Consider the following 17,093-nt stretch of genomic DNA (forward strand, 5'->3'; position numbering starts at 1 on the left):
GATGTTAAAAAACGAGATGGAAAAATCAAAATATGCATTACTAGGTAATGTAAAAAGAGATTTTTCTGGGTTTTATTTTTTTTGTAAATGACAAAAATTGCAACATGACAGAAATTTGCTTTATAAACAGTTTATATATAAAAAAGAAAACAACCAAAACTAACACTAATGCAATACATTGAGACTGCAATATATTTTTCATTGACAACATCCAGGCTAATCAAAAATCTGTCTATCACAGAGTTCCCACACAGACATGGAACGTCATGGTCCAAAATGTACTAATGCAGATTCCAGTTAACCTCACTTACATCCCTTTAGGGAATCATTTTTCCCTGACCTGCACCTTTACCTTAAACTAGGCTCCAGTTGGATATATCAGTAAATCACATGTCAGGCTGCATCCATTTCTACTGAAGAACAAAACATAAGACTGTTTGCTTTTTTTCACAGTAACATTAGGATCAATACCACATCTGCTGAGAAACTAGCTGTTACTTTACAACACTGACACAGTCAGTCTCACACATTCTCAGAAATCAACATCTTTGCCGTCATTATTCAGTTCAGTCCAAATCCCAAACCAAAAAAATAGTCCATTCTTTTATTTTGAAAAAAAAAAACCGTGTGATGAGCTGTTCTCCACTGGCAGTTCATCCATATTGTACGATGTGTTAGAGGAACATTTTGTCCTTGCTGTGGGAGAAGCGTGTGTTCAGTTCCTGAGACTTCTTGAGAAGCCGCTGCTTCTGAGCTTCATCGAAGCGATTCACCTGCAGGTCTGCGTCCCGATCGAACTCCTTCCTCTCCACCGGTTGGTCGGCTTTGTTCTTCGCTTTCTCCTTCATCTTCTTTGAGTGCAAACTTATCAAGGACTCGGCCCGTTTGGACTCCTATTGGCAGAGTGAATGTAAGGACATTTACGTCAATGTAGATCTTGTAGATATTGCTAAATGTTACAATCAGGGTTGGGGTCAATTACAATTACAATTAAATTAAACTAAGATTGCGTTGGCTGGCATTTTTTTTTTAAATACATATAAATTACAATTGTTGTTTTTTTTCCCTGAAAGTCAATTACTGGTACAATTATGTTTTCAATTACTCAAGTTAAATTACAATTTTACTAACTTCTATTCATGTAGCGAAGATTGTATGTGCGTGTATGGTGTCGTTTTAGCATCTTTACATATACATTTTAGTGCATGGATTATAATATATATATATATTATTAAATCACTTCTTAAAACGTGTTTTTATTGGATAGGCTTCCCTGATTTTTAGTAACTTCTAACATGTTTTTTAAACTGTTTTAATCTCGGACCAAAACTTTATATCTTTTATTTTCTAATGTACAGCTGCCTTTGGAAAGCACTTTGGAACATGTGTTGTGAAAAGTGCTATGTAAATAAAGCTTATTATTATAATATCTTATGGAAACGTCCAACTAACGACAAGAGTTGGAATTTAGCAATAGCTAAAACTCTTTGTACAAAACATCAGTTACATTCATAGTATTGTTACTAAGTAAAATGATATCATCCCTATTGAAAGATAATTCTATTTTTATCTTAACAAACCTCTAACTCTTCTAATCCTGACCACCTGTATGAGTGTGAACATTCACTAACAGGTAGTGGGAAAAACTTGATATGAAACATATTTTAATAATCAACGTTTACGTAAATTGTGAATGACCATTTTTGATAGAATTTCCATGGTAATTACAATTACAAAGTCAATTATCAAAACTCAATTACAGTTGCAACGTTAACAGATTTTTCTAAATTATGATATCGTCAAAAATTGTAATAATCAACTCCACGACTACAATTATAATTGGCACAAACCCCGGTTGCAATTAATAGGAAAATACACCTACATTGTATTTAGACACTTTTTCTGCCATTTCCACATCCTTCCGTGAAAACTGTGGAGCATCGTCTTTCTGAGCGCCACCTTTCTGTTTTTCCTCAAGTCGTTCCTAGTTTAGAGCAAAGAGAGTTAGACAATACATACAAGACATTTCAAACCAACCACCAGGTAAACCGGTGCGTTTGTTTTCTATAACCCTACCCTTGTTTTGCGCTCTCTGTCTGCTGGTGTATCTGTCCAGATGGAACGATCACCCTTCTCTGGACCCGACTTCTTCTTAAACGTTCGGGCACCCAAACCGATGTGCTGCAGCTCTGGAGGAAGCTCGGTCATCCACGTCTCCCTGGACAGCACCTCCGGCTCATTCTGTAATGGAAGGACAAGGAAGACAATATCAGTGACTGTAGAAAGGAGGACAATAGGTGGACACACAAGCAAAGTACTTCACTTGACCAGGAATGCTTCACCACTATTTTCTTTTGAATGTCATTTTTTATGACAATCTGTGAGTGTGCTGTAACGGACTGTAGGGCAGGGTTTTCCCATTTCCGCATCATGTCTGCGTCATTTAACACTTTTCCGTTTTTAGGGTTGGGCATCGAGTATTGATTGGTCCTGGGACAAACTTTCCGATTCTCTCGGAATCGTTTAAATTAAAGTGAGCTTTATCATTTTCACAAATTTCCATGACATTTACAAGTGTTGGAAAACTCCATGTTCCGTGATTTCTCGACAGCCCAAAAAAAAATGACATCATGGCCCAGTCCGCCTCCTTTGCGTCAGACTGCCTTTATTGAAAAACTTTTACTTGATTTAAGCAAAGTGGGCATATCAGGAAGCTGGACCGGAGAATACGTGCAGGAGAGAGGTGTGTAAAAAAAAAAAAAAAGCACTTAAAGGTGCAGTCATCTTTGCTAAACTGTCACTATGTAAAGACAGCATTACATGAAACTACTAATTTGTTTTAAAAAAAAAAAAAAAGCAGGCTCATTAAGTCCTGCCGACTGCTCCTACTGCAAATTGTCAGAATACACAGTGACCGAGAAAAAAGAACCAATCAGAGCCAGGATTGTGTTTGATGGACAGTCTGACAGCTGTCAATCACAGCCCCTTCCGCTTCACACCCCCGAAAGCCGATGCCTTTGTGTTACGCCTCGGCTTGTTTGAGCCGCCATAAATAAGAAGGGGAGACACAACATCAATGTTAAAGCTCAGATGATTACGGTGTGTGATCGCAGCAGCGTGACCTGATGTGGCCGAGCCACAGCAAAGGTAGTGTGCCTATGGAGCTCAGTCTGGAGGAGGAGATGAAGAAAGGAAAAAGAGCAAAGACACCAAATGCTCCCAGTTTGGTATTGTTTCATCACAAAGTAGCAGACGGTATCTTTATGAAGTGACCTGACAGTCTTAATCAAGTTTGTTGTGTGGTTTACGCACCGGCCTTCTCTGGGGGAGGGACTTTGGAAGCATTGCAGGAGAGCAGTGGAGAGGAAGGGGGAGGGATCTGAAAGTTGTACTGGTTCAAATTTAATGCTAAGTCCTCTCTCTCCTCCAACTTGCCGACTGCACCTTTAAGTCCAGACCAGAGAATAGGGCCCATAGTGGATAAACAGATTAAAGACATGTTAAACTGATCTACCGTGGACTTACTACTTTTGTCAGCTTGTCTTTCATCTTCTGAGCTCTGCGCTCAATGTCAGCAGCCACGGTGTTTTGGACGGGCCCTTTGGCTGGCATGGGGCCGATCACATCCTGGCTCTCTCCCTCGCTGCTGGAAGATTCCGCCCTGTAGTCTGGAGGTAGAGCTGGCCTTTGGAAACTCTGCCCGTCTTCACCTTCCTCTTCACCATCATCATCATCATCATCATCATCATATGCTGCTTTACGAAATCCAGGAGGCAAAGCTGGTCCCAACAATGGTAGCCTGAGGAAATAGCAATCCTATTAACATTTAGCCATTCAATTATCAACCTAAATGCCAGCCTTTTTTAAACTTTAGTTAAACAGAAATGTCTTTCAGCTGACCTTTCAGGTGAACTCTGTTGCTTCTTAAATCCTGGAGGGAGAGCAGGTCCAAAGAAACCATCATCATCATCAATACCTTCATCCACGCTATTTAAAAGACAAGAGTTGCTATTTTATTTTCTCATATGCACAATCACTCATACTATTACACCTAAAGAGAGGGTAATAATTAGGGGTGAGCATTGGCAAGGATGTTGCAATATGATACGTATCGCAATAGGTGGGCCACGATGCGATATTATCGCAATATATCGCGCATATTCTACCCAGTTAATATCAAAATTAACCGTAGAAATAAAAAATCAAGTTGCTGTATATGTTCATCAGAAGATATTGATCATTCAGAGGTCAAATTGAGTCAAAACTATTTGCTTCAAAATAGGGATGTAACGATTAATCGTAAGGCAGTTAAAAATCGATTCATAGGTATCACGATTGATATTGATGCTCTGAAAATTGAATCGCAGGACTTTTTTTAAACAGCAGAGGGCGCTATATATTTATCCTTCTTGTCCAAGAGTGTAGACGGTGGGCAGAATCTGCTACTACTTTCTTTCTGGCCGCCTTCTACTCTAAAACATGTTCATAAATGATTCCTTACCCCTTTAGCACCAAAAGAATATCTGTAATAGTACATGAATATCTGTAAAAGTCACGTTTTTCTATTAGCTCTGTCTGCTAGCATAGCATCTCTTCTTCACTGCAAGGATATCTGCATGCCAACCGACCACTGGGTTACCAGCGCCCTCTGCTGGTCCAAACAAATATCTGACGTAAATACAGTGCAAACTGTTTTTTTTTTGTTTTAAAGTCCAATTGTTAAGGCAGAAAATACATTTTCAGTTGTACTTTTAAAAAGAAAAGGAACTAATATGTAGTTCTGCATTGTGGAAAATAGTACAGTATTTTATAGTTTTTTTCCCCCAAAAAATAAAGGAATATTTTTCAGTCATCATTTGTCAACAGTCCCTTATTGTAAAATAAATTGTGAGAGAATCGCATCGTGAACCCGGTATTGTGAATCGAATCGTATCGGGAGTAGAGTGAATCTTTACATCCCTACTTAAAAGCATCCCATGTATTATTTATTATTATTGTTTTTGCACAGTTTCACTGAAAATAAGAAAATGCAGTGTCACACACTGCCATCGTAAAATAAAGTGCAATCTATTCATACGTTTTCGTATGAATAGCCACGCCTAAAATAAAAGGGTTAGCGGGGTAGCTAAAAATAAATATGAGCCAAAATAAAACTGACGGAACTTTCAGTCACGTGGTGCACTCATCATCTGACCTAAACTGACCAATGAGGGGCGCTGCGTACGGATAGACTGCTTGACACGTATTACGTACTGATAGCCACTACCATTAAAATGTGATTAATTGTGCAGCCCTACACCACAGTACATCGATCAGATGGTCCCAATGTAATGGCAGATTGATATAATGACTGTATTTTAGCACATTGCAACGTAAACTCACAGATTACTTCCGTCTCCAGCTGTGGGTTCAGTTCTGGCTCTTTTGGGCCCCACATCCTGCTCACTCTCATCAGAGGAACTCGACGGTTCTCCTCGTTTATACCCAGGAGGCAGAGCAGGACCCGCGACTGCACAGTTTAGAAAGAATACAAAACAGTCAGAAATAATAAAATGACTTATCTGTATTACTCTTAACACTGATTTCAGACTGAAAACTCATCTAGGTAGCTGTTGCCTCACTCACATCCTTCCTCCTGATCAGAGTTATCAGGGCTTTCCTTTCTGTAACTTGGAGGCAACGCAGGTCCGATAAGTTGTTCTGACGACATATTTGGTGCTGAATTAAAAGCGATATTTCAGCTTAGTTTATATCTAACTTAACCAACGCGACAGAGCAATCACATAATACAGAGAAGGCTGTAAACTAGGGTTACCTTTCACTCAGGAAGTAAACGTCATCTTTCTTCTTCTTCTTCTAATTTCCGGCAGACAAGACGCATCAAAAGCGCGTTGCTGCCTCCATAGACATTATAATGTATATGGCTCTGTGGTTGCTGCCTGTCGGTTTTGTTCGCAGTATTTTGGCATTTGAGACTTGCCGTTCTTGAGGTAGATTTTGCGCATGCGTGTACCGGTAAACACTCATTTTCAGTGAGCAGAAAGCATTTAGTAAAAGCATGTCAGAAAGAGGAGAAATGGACTTAACCGGAGCCAAGCAAAACACTGGCGTGTGGCTTGTGAAAGTATGTATTCACCTATTCATACATTCGGTTATAACCTAATGTAGCGGAAATGTTCTGTAGGCTGAGGCTGGGATACTAACTGAGGCTAACAGTAGCTTAGCATTAGCAATAACAATTGAATAAGCTGCGTTGTAACATTCGCACAGCTAAACTATTCAGACTAGAAAACAAATATTTGTGCCTAACGGTGCCATTGATTCCACTAAGTAATCACAATGAAAACATATTTGTATATTATGTTTAACGTCCACGGCATTTCCAAAAAACCTCAAGCGTAAATTGCCGCGGAAGTTTACCAGAATATTTCCACCCCTTTGCAACCCAAGTTACAATAGCAATACAAAGGGCTTCTTTATGTGATGATTATAAATACAAAGTGTCTGGAGATACTTTAAACGTGTCTGGATAGTCGAGTTGTCTAAGGCGGTGTTTCCCAACCTTTTTTGTCTCATGTACCCCCCCCAGGCCTCTCTTCAGATTAGTCACTCCAGTTTTTTAACCTTTCTTGTTTTATTTACATGTTGTTAATAGCTTGAAAATGTCAACCTGTACGTTTAACACACTAAATATCAATTTTGTGCGTTACAATTATTGTATAGCAGTGAATATATTTACCTCAATTTTTGTAATGTGCACAACATGTTAGTAACAACTTAGTAGGATATTAAGGCCACAATATTGTTTATTTCATTAATGCAGTTTATTGTCATCGTGTGGAAAAGCTGTTGGATGAGCATGTACAGTGTCTGAAATAAGCATAAAAATGACTCCGCATGCTGGAAATATATTCAACAATGTTTACAAGTACCCCCTACAATGTGTTCAAGTACCCCTAGAGGTGCACGGACCCCAGGTTGGGAACCATTGGTCTAAGGCGCCGCACTCACCGCTAATTTAGGTTTCGCTAATGTGGGTTCGAATCCCACATTTGACAATTTTTTTATTTTATTTTTTCAAAAATTAATTTTTTGGGATAGGGATAGAGTTACAGTTAGGGGTGGGAACCTCTGGGTACCTCACGATAGGCGATACAAAGCTCACGATTATCTCCCGATATGACAATACTGCGATTATTGATATGTGTGAGTGAGTTCTGTAGTGTGACTTGTTTAGATCTGGGTTAGGACGCACTCAGAAATCCATTTAACTGTGCTTTTAATGCTGTTCTGAGAAGTAGCAAAAGCAGTGACTCCTAAAACCAGAAGTTTAAACAAAAGTGAGCTATAAAATAAAAATATATCATTATTCGCTATATAGTCATTTTCTATGTTGCCAAAATAGAAAACTCGATACATCTTGAAACTCGATGTATCGCCCAGCCCTATGTACTTGTTTAATTTTCAGGGGGAGGGATGTTGCTGTTATTGTTTGTTTTTCAGATTCCTATTGGGTTTAGTTTTAATTTGAATGCGATTCCTAATTGTGTTGTTTTTTACGCATGTATTATGGATTGTTGTGTGTTGGGTGACACATGAGGTTCGCTGAGGTCATGGGCTCCTGGTCCTAAACCAGTAATAATATTTGTAAATCCGATTGTTGTCAAATACTTTAATTAGCTTAATAGTATTTGCTCAACACTGAGTTGTAATCTTCTGCATGCATTCTCATTTGGAATTCAATCTTTAGTCTTTAATATTTTAGTAATTAGTCTTTAATATTCTACTAATACAGCATTACTGCAACCAGGATTCCTGTGGAAGGGATAAAAGTTTAAAAAACGTGTTACTATTTGTTGCTTCAGGTGCCAAAGTACCTTTCTCAACAATGGGCAAAGGCATCTGGCAGAGGAGAGGTTGGGAAACTCAGAATCTGCAAGTAAGTTGGTGTTTGTTTGTATTTTGATATTTTTGTTTAAAAGAAAGTGCTGATTTTGTTTAACTAAATTTTTTTTTGTTTCTAGGAAAGGTAACCTTGGAAAACCAGAGGTAATGGAAACATGTTCAACTTAATCCATACAAATAAAAAAAAAAAACAACTTTATAAAAGTCTCTCAATCTTTTTTGGCCTAAGTACTACTTTGGAATCCAAGTACCCCTTTTGTTCGACTTCAACATTTTGCTCGGAATACTATGAAAAAACAACTGAAGAGCATAAATGATGGAATGAAAATTTTACTTTGCAAAAAAGTTTAATGAAACAGTTATTTAGTGCCTCCTGAATAGATTTATTTCTATAGTTTTTTTTTTTTTTTTTTTTTTTAATCATTTCCGTTGTCTCCCACCTGATGTTGAACCAGGACTAACCCTTGTATTTTCAGTTTATGTTCTAATCAATTCTTATCACTTTTAACTAAAATAAACATTATAAAACACCATATTTTTTAATGCTTTCATATGTTACTTTTCCACTTCCCTACCCGTCGTGGCATCGCGTACCCCCATTTGAGAAACACTGTGTTAAGGGATGGTCATAATAGATTTTTTATATTATAACTTTAAGTTGCATTTTTTATATTTTTTTTATTAACAATGTTTGAATGACATGATGTATTGTCTTGTAGATGATTATTAAATACAAAAAAAAAAAATCCAGTCTTTTCATTATTTCTTCTGTCTCACTGTGACAATAATCAGAGAGTTTATAATATATCTTTTTCACAGGTTTCTTTTACATTAAATGAAGAGCTGACGGAGATTGAGGGTATGAAGAATAAGTCGGTGTCTGTGCCCCGTGACCACCCGTTTACAATGCAGTCAGTCGGAGGTCAGATGTTGACTGTCTTCACTGAAAATTCCTCTGGTGAGTTTCTCCTCCTGTCCGTTGGATTCCAAGTATGTGAAAGGAACACACATGCTGCATCCATATGCATTGGTAACTATTGTCAACGTGAGTGTTTTCCTCCTTATTCAAGCCCAGAGGTGAGTTCTGCTGCTGGACGCATACCCGTCTTGCTGCTTGTAGAACTGCTTGCTGTTGTTCCGTCGCCTGCCCTGCTCCTGTCTCCGTGTCGTTAACTGGTCTTGCCTTTATCAAGAGTGTGAAATTCAGACCTAATGTGCTGTACTCAGTTGATGAGTGAAAAATTGGTGCAATCCTCTCTAATCTGTGTTTTTGGTTTCCGTTGATCAGTCTTTTCTTGTGGGTGTTAGTTCACAGCCCACCACCAATCACAACAATCAATGGATTTCTAGATCTTAAACAAGTGTGTGAATTCTGTGGTGAAGCTAAGTGTGAGTTTATTTTGGTTTTTTCGCTGCCCTGTCTGTCCTCTGACAGAATCTTTATTTTTGCTCAGCTTTTAACTCTTGAATATTACGCCATTGTGTGCCCGTGCTGTTTTAGGGCTGCACAGTTTCTGTATACATTTCTAATTTCCTCCTCATCAAAAAAAAAAAAAAGTATTAAAATTAACAGCTACACAATTGTTGAGTGAACTTGTGTCACTAAACTTGACAAACAATTGTGTAACCAGTGGGAAAATATTGTGTTACACATTAAAAGCAACTGTGCAGCCCTGCCGTGGTTGTCGCTTTACTCAAACGGAGCAGCCGTGCTTGTTGTTGTGAGGTCATGCTTGCTCTGCTGATGCAAACGTGTTGGTTACTAGGCAGAGACACGCTGTGTGATTATTGCGCATTGTTAGTGTGCGATTTAAAAATCCCGGGTGTGGTTCTTATTGTCCGCCTCCACCTTCCTCCTCCTCCGTTCCTTGTGTTTCCATGTTATCAACCCTCCCTCCCTCCCTGTAGGCCAGTCAGAGGAGAGATCTGACTGCAGCAGCTCAGGTTCGGGGGCGGGGGCGGGTCCAGGTGAGTGAGTTCTATTGCAGAGATTCAGAGATGCATTCAGAATGTCCGATATTCTTCCATCAGTTGAAATTAGTGTGACAGTAATTATTTGGAGGATGAAATGAAAGAGTCCTTCAGGCCAAATCCTAAACTTTGTATTCTATAGATCAGTGGTTTCCAAACGGTCCAGTCCAGAGGGGTATTCTATAAAGGCGGGTTAACAAACTGAGTTTATCCATAAACTCTGGGTCAACATACCCCGCGATGGGAAACTCTGGGTATCGGATTCCATTAAAGCTGGTATGAAGTGGGTCAATCAACCCTGAGTATGTAAACCTTGGGTTACTTATGTGCGCGCGCGCGATAAAAAGCCATCATCAATGGATCAAAGAATACTCAAACTGCCATGACAACCAAACGGAAGATAGTGATATATTCACCCTGATGGGTGAAATAAGCCATTGTTTGATGAATATGAGCCTGTTCTAAAAGTCTTCAGTCTTCAGTGACTATAGTGGCTTAAGTCACCTGTAATTAGTCACACTTTTTGGTCACTTCATCACTTTATCTCTTCAGTGACGTGACGAGCGGTGAATAAAATGTGTCTGAGGAGATGTGGCAGCAGCATAGGATGGCTGCATATCACATCATTTATATTGAGTCTTAATGTAATATTGTCGCCAGAGTCATCTCAACGTCCTAAAAAATGTCATAAAAAAAAACACTGAATCGAGACGCGAACCCACGACCCATCGCTTTCAAGAGCAGCGTCACACTTCACTGCGCCATCATACCTTCAAAGATGTGTGATCTACAGACTTAACTGTATAACAATATAAAACAACAATCGAGCCTTAAAAGTTGATTTATTTAAATGATCATCTCCTTTATATTATCCACAGGTTTTTATTCAGAGAACTTTACTACAGACGTCAGTAGATGTTTTAATGTAGATCAACCTCTCAGTGTCTTTCACTTAATGATCTACATCTACAATGTTATAAAGAAAATTACCGTTATCACAAAAAAAAAAAAAGACGTCTAGCAAAACAACATTAGTAATGATGTGAACACGACTGTGGTGTGTGATGTTACTAATGTGTTTCAGAGAAAAGTGTTAAGGTTTATTAAAGTATAAAGAAACGGTGTTCAGGTGGGCGGAGCCAGGTAGAAACCCGGGGTTCCTTTGATAAAACCTGCCAGCGACCAGGTTTAGTTCACTGACAATGTTGCCATGGTAACATACTCAGAGAAGAACATACCTCGCTTTTTGGAATGGGATACTCAGAGTTTCCCTCATTTGAGCCTGAACATACTCAGAGTTTGAACATAACCCGCTTTATGGAATACCCCTCAGGTGTGCCGTGGAGTTTTGTGACAACCATATGATGAGAAAAATCACCCTATAAACGACCTTTGGCTGTACATAACGTAGCGGATGACACCTGAAATGTGCACTGCACAATACGCAAGGGAAAAGGATTGAAACCAATTGAAGGGCTTCCATTGGACTGTTAAAATGTGAACTCATTATTGTATAATTAATTTGCTCAATTAATTTGCTGAGTTAATTACCGTAAGTTGTTTATATGAGAAAAGGAAAGTAGTTTAAAATTTGCTTAAAACGTTGTTCATGTATTTAAGGGTTAAAATACGTTTTTAAGTATTTAAAATATAGCAAATTTCTCTTTAATTAAATTCAGAGTGAAAATATTTCATTTATGTATGAAAATAGTATATGAAAGTATTTCTGTTGAGAAATTGTTAAATTTAAATATCTATAATTGATATAAACATAAGGAACATGGTTTCAGGTTATAAAAGTAGACCTAGTTTTCTGTTTAGTTAATGTCTAATTTTACAGATTACTACCTGCACTGATTTAATAAAGAAATATACTTTGGCCAAATTAAATGTACTTTCCTGAATTTCTGTTTATTTGTGCTTACCTTGTTCTGATGAAAAATGATGAACTTATTTGCATTGTTTTAAAGCCTCCGTGTTTTATGTACCTTCCTCGTCACTGGAAAGAATAAAAGTAAGAATGTGTGAAATCCTGAGTCTCGTCAAATCCTTCCTTTTTCAAGTGTGGGAAACCATGATGTTATATAGACACTTGACACACATTATTGTAATATACAACTACACAAAAATAATTATATTTTAATTTACTACTTTGTATACACTCATTTCATAATACAGAGGCAAACTCTATACCTAAAAACAATTCTTAAGAAGAAAAAAAAAAGAGAATGCAATATTTCGCTGTTCCCACGGTTGTGCAGGCGGGAATTATAAGACTGTGACAAAGGCTGTAGGACAACATTAAAACAGAGAGAGAGAAAATGGAGCACTTTCTTGTCCGGTCATCCGTGATATTGTAAATAATGAGTGATAACTTGTTATAAAGGCTATTTTGCACAGTAGGTGTGCCTTCATATTTTTACTTGTCATTTGGTGTACCTTGGGCACAAAAAGTTTGGGAACCACTGCTATAGGATGAATTTGTTTTCCAGCTGTGCTCTCTGTATTAACGTGGTTGCTTTTGTTTCAGTTGTCATTGCAGAACAATTGAAATCATGTTTAGCAGTTTTGATCTGATCCATTAGTAATTATTTGTCGTTTCTGTTGGTCAACTAGAAAAACCTTTTAATGTGAGAGAAAAAACAACAGTTATAACTTTTTTTTTTTTGTAATTTTTGAAAGTAAATTTTTAGGTACAATTTGGTCAATGTCTAGGTCTAAATTAGTGTTGAGAGTTGTTTTGTTTGTTTTGATTTTAATCAAATTATTTAACATGAAACTATAGAGACTTAAATGCTCATAAGAGAAATGAATAGCAACTCTACTAAATAGTAGATGTTTGTGCCAATGTCAAAATACTTCACCCTCTTTTTATCCTGCACACACTTTTGTAATTATATTTTTCTATGTCCTAAAATTGTGAACTAAATACGCGTTTGTTTTGTAGATAAGCTAGCTTTGGAGGGAGTGGTGGTGCAGAGAGCAGAGTGCAGACCGGCTGCGAGTGAGAATTACATGAAGCTGAAAAAGTGAGCGGATTTAATACGTTTACATACAGTATGTGATCAAGGATGTTTGACATGATAATGCAGATATGTTATTTATATTGCCCATGATTTGGTGATTTTACTTGATAAAGTCTTGTTGTAATTAACAGGTTGCAAATTGAAGAATCAACCAAACCATCCAGGCTGGCAGTGCAGCTGGAAAAAGCTGTCACCAGTAACTACAAACCAGTGGCCAACCATGAGTATAATGTAGGTGTCAAGTTCATCTCCATTTTGTGCTTTTCTTTAACTTTAAAATGACTTATTTCCCTTTTCACTGTCTGTGTTTAACTGGACTTCACTCAAAGAACCAGACCTTCAATTACGTCTTTCACTTTATTTCTTAAAGGGCATTTTAACATGTGTGTATAGTATTTGTTTAGTATTAAACAAATCAAATTTTTATAATCATTCTTTTTAACCACACAGTTTTAACTAAATCAGATTGTTAAAAGTAAGTCAATTTAATAGACTTTAACGCAGGTATTTTTAAACAGTTTTCAACTACAGCAATGTAGAACCTTTTTAAACTACTTATTTAAACATCTACTTTTAACCATTTTGTCTTAACTTATTTGTATTTCACATTAACCAAATCTAGTTTTAACCACACAGGTAACGTGACACCTGAAATAAGCTTCATATCTTTAAAAAAAAAAAATAGTATCAAACTCAAATATTCCTTGAATTTGCCAAACTTTACATATAATTGAAGAAGGGAGGCATTCAACTTAAGTTTCCATGCTGAACAGTGTTTGATTTGAAGTTTCTGATTGCCTTTGAACAGATGTTTACATGAAGCCCGTGGTTATTTGGAGGTGCTTACCAGCTGTTCATCCACACATGTAAACAGTCTTTGCAGCAGAATTCAGTCACAAATGAGGCTAAATAACTCTTTCATCTGTAGCTGCTAAGCTAACACTGCCATTGTCTCAGTTCACCCGCAGTGACTGGTTTGTGTCATTAAAAGAATCAGGTGTGCACACTCACAAATGGGAGGGGCTTCCACCTGGCCCCTCCCATGCTTAGCAGGAGGGAGGGAGGCAGTTAGCTCACAGGCATTTTTAGGGTTGTTTTTACTCCCGTGGATCATTGAAATGTCTTAAATCAATGTTTCAAAAGTCTTCAGTTTTTACACATAAGTATGATTTTATGATTGTAATTAGTCTCACATTTCAAAATAAATGGTAACTTTTTTTTTTTATTCTATTTTTTTTAAAGTATAATTATTACCGTAACATTGCGCAATCACGACAGCGGAACCAACTAGAAAACAGTGACGTGGTTTCAGCAAAACTTCCAACAACATGGACAAATGTAAATTTAACAAAAAATGCCTTGTGTTTTTGTTGGCGTTTTATAGATTTCTGGATATTTTTGGAGTCATTTTGTGTGTTTTTAGAGTGATATTGATTGTTTTATTTGTGTATTTTACTGTCATTTTGTGTGTTTACTTTGGGGGCTGCCAGTTGCACGTCTGCACTAGACACTGGAAAAAAAAATGTACCCTAACCCTACCCTACCTTTACTGTAAAGTTGGTTTTAAATTGAATTACAAATGGTAATAAAAAGTCTCTGTTGTGATACAATGTGTTTTTAGTACATTTTACAGTAGTAGTGCAAACTCAGCTGTTTCCTGTACAAGTTATTACAAAATCTAAATACTTTGTGCTCTCTGAGAACCTGCTCAGCTTGACTTTAATCATTTGTGTTGGTTTTCTGATGTGACTGAGAACCAATTTGCCAAAACTCTGGTTGCCAAATTTATCTGCTGTGTAAACATGATAGAGCAATGGAGAATATTTGGGCAAATATGTCATTATATCAATATCTAGTCAAACACAAAGTACAATAGAGGGCTGTGAATTGTTCCCGTGATTAAAAATGGGGTGTGTTGATAAATTGCAAGTTACTTTTTCAGTAATGTTTCATACATGTTGCATTTTACATTTTAAAGGCCTAAGATGGAGAAGTTTGATCTGAAGTGAGAAAAAGAGCAAATTCGACATTATTGTGCCTTAGTTTACAATTCCATGTAAAAATGATTTATACAGTATGTTTGGTACCTACAATATCCAATTTAGAGGAATTTTGTAGTATTGCAGGATTTTAGAAAAACTGAAAGATCTTTCCATAATCTTCTATTTTAATGACGACTGCAGTCATGTGTTATCAGCATGGGGAGAATACGAGTGAATTGAATTGAATTTATGAATCTGGAGTGACTGAGATATGGAGAACTTAATGATTTGGTCATTTACAAAATTCATGGTTTCTCTATCATTTTTACTTTCTCCTGTGGGCCACAGTGGAGGCTTTTAAGTGCTGGATTTGGCCCCCGGGCCTTAAGTTTGACACAGGCGCTGTAACGGAAAAGCTTCTAAACAGAGTCAAGCTTAAGAAATACTCATGGAAATGAACTTCATTTACTGCTGCACACACTTGCTTAATGTTACCTTTACCGTACATCACGTATATCTAATCCTATGTTTAAAATATTAGTACGTAGTTTTCTGCTTTTGAAAATAGATTGTAAAAAAAAAGAAAAGAAAAAAAACACATGTACAATGTATCTAAAGGCCAACATGTGATATCCATATCTGTGTTTACTTTCTGCTGCAGCGCGAGTACGAGAGAAGGAAGAAAGAAGAGGGAAAGAGAGCGCGTGTGGACACACAGCTGGTGCTGGACATGTTGTTTTCTGCGTTTGAGAAACACCAGTACTACAACATCAAAGACCTGGTGGACATCACCAAACAGCCTGTGGTAAGACCAAAGCCCACAGCAGTGACATGAAACAATCTGAAATGACTCTAAAGTCATTGAAATACTTTCTAAGCAGGTGGTGAAAAAAATACAGCAAAAGGCCGTTAAACATCTTCTTTCTCTAACTTCTGAATCCAAGTACCCCAGATGTCCAACTACCACATTTTGCTCAGAATTCTGTGAAAAAACAACTATAGAGCATGATGATGGAATGTTTAAAAAGAATCTCACATTGTAAATAAGTGGAATGAAATATAATAGATTTATTTCTGTAGTTTTCATCATTTATATCGTTTCTCTTCTATTGTGGAACCAACACTGACCTTTGTATTGTCATTTCATGTTCTAATCAAGATCATTTCTCTCAGCATTTTGTGTATTTTGTTATTTTTTTGTGTTGTTCTTGTTGGTATTATTCAAATTATTCTCCCTCAGTGTGTGTGTTTTTGGTGTTGTTTGGTTCTTTCTTATGTTTGATTTATGTGTTTCTCTGTTATTTTTATGTATTTTGTCACATTTTTGTTGTTGTTTTGTGTGTTGCTGGTAATATTTAGTATGACTAATATTTTTTAATTAAAAATAAACATAAAACCCCATATTTTTAATGCTTTCATTTGTTAATTTTCCTCTCTAAGTACCCCCTGTAGCGCCATTGCGTACCCCTAGGAGTACATGTACCCCCATTTGAGAAACACTGTGCTAACAGCTTTATGTAGCTTACTGCAGTTCTTTCCACATCTGCCACAAAACAAAGCATTTGTGCCAATTAGTGTCATTTTGAAAAGAAAAATGTCTTTTTCATTTGATTGATAGTAATTTTGATGATTTATGGCTTTTTCCTCAGAAACATTTGAAAGAAACCCTGAATGATATTGGCATCTACAACTTAAAGGGAAAGCACAAAAACACCTGGGAGCTGAAGCCGGAGTACAGACATTACCAAGGAGAGGAAAAGACTGAGGACAGCTGACTCCACCTGTTGGTATCATGGATGTCCTTTAACTTGGCTTTGGACAGATCTGGGTCTGGTCCTGTCAACATACTTTAGTATTCCTGTGTGATGTCAATAAGAAGAAAACAAAAGATGTGGGCAATCCATGGAAAACTTTTCTATCGTCATCCCAAACATTGTGTAGGATGAAGCTGTTTATATGTGAAACTTTTTGGTTTTATTCGTTTTTATAGATTGAAGTCAATGGCTGAACCTCCTTGTTACACTAGTAATAGTGAAACTGAACAAATTTTAAATATCTTCATCTGAACATGTGGTGTCTCAGTTTTCCGAGCACAAATGCAACACTTTGTTTTAAAGCCTCCGTGTTTTATTTTTTTCCTTCTGTATTAATAATTAAAAAAAGTAAACTATAAAGCGTAGTGTTTATTATTTACAGCTCCATCAGAATA

At 37.1% G+C, this 17,093-nt stretch overlaps 2 protein-coding genes across 4 annotated transcripts; one reads left to right on the top strand and one right to left on the bottom strand.

The window, feature by feature from the left end:
* Nucleotides 1-45: 45 nt before the first annotated feature.
* Nucleotides 46-5,942, bottom strand: gpalpp1 (GPALPP motifs containing 1). Of its 2 annotated transcripts, XM_028441426.1 has the most exons (8): nt 5,816-5,942; nt 5,626-5,718; nt 5,383-5,509; nt 3,901-3,987; nt 3,526-3,799; nt 2,077-2,241; nt 1,883-1,984; nt 46-893 (listed from the first exon to the last, which is right to left on the bottom strand). In XM_028441426.1, exons 2-8 carry the CDS (start codon nt 5,708-5,710, stop codon nt 675-677), a joined length of 1,059 nt encoding a protein of 352 aa, XP_028297227.1. In that variant the 5' UTR covers nt 5,711-5,718; nt 5,816-5,942; the 3' UTR covers nt 46-674. The 2 variants fall into 2 exon arrangements, with proteins under 2 accessions (XP_028297227.1, XP_028297225.1); XM_028441424.1 differs by having other exon boundaries at nt 5,626-5,865.
* Nucleotides 5,915-17,022, top strand: gtf2f2a (general transcription factor IIF, polypeptide 2a). 2 transcript variants are annotated; one of them, XM_028441430.1, is made up of 9 exons: nt 5,915-6,124; nt 7,866-7,939; nt 8,025-8,049; nt 8,725-8,863; nt 9,814-9,873; nt 12,824-12,905; nt 13,034-13,133; nt 15,546-15,689; nt 16,534-17,022. In XM_028441430.1, the coding sequence occupies exons 1-9, from the start codon at nt 6,059-6,061 to the stop codon at nt 16,657-16,659; spliced, it is 816 nt and encodes a 271-aa protein (XP_028297231.1). In that variant the 5' UTR covers nt 5,915-6,058; the 3' UTR covers nt 16,660-17,022. The 2 variants fall into 2 exon arrangements, with proteins under 2 accessions (XP_028297231.1, XP_028297236.1); XM_028441435.1 differs by lacking the exon at nt 9,814-9,873.
* Nucleotides 17,023-17,093: the final 71 nt, after the last annotated feature.

Source organism: Gouania willdenowi, chromosome 3, assembly GCF_900634775.1.
Source record: "Gouania willdenowi chromosome 3, fGouWil2.1, whole genome shotgun sequence".
NCBI classification, from domain to species: Eukaryota; Metazoa; Chordata; class Actinopteri; order Blenniiformes; family Gobiesocidae; genus Gouania; species Gouania willdenowi.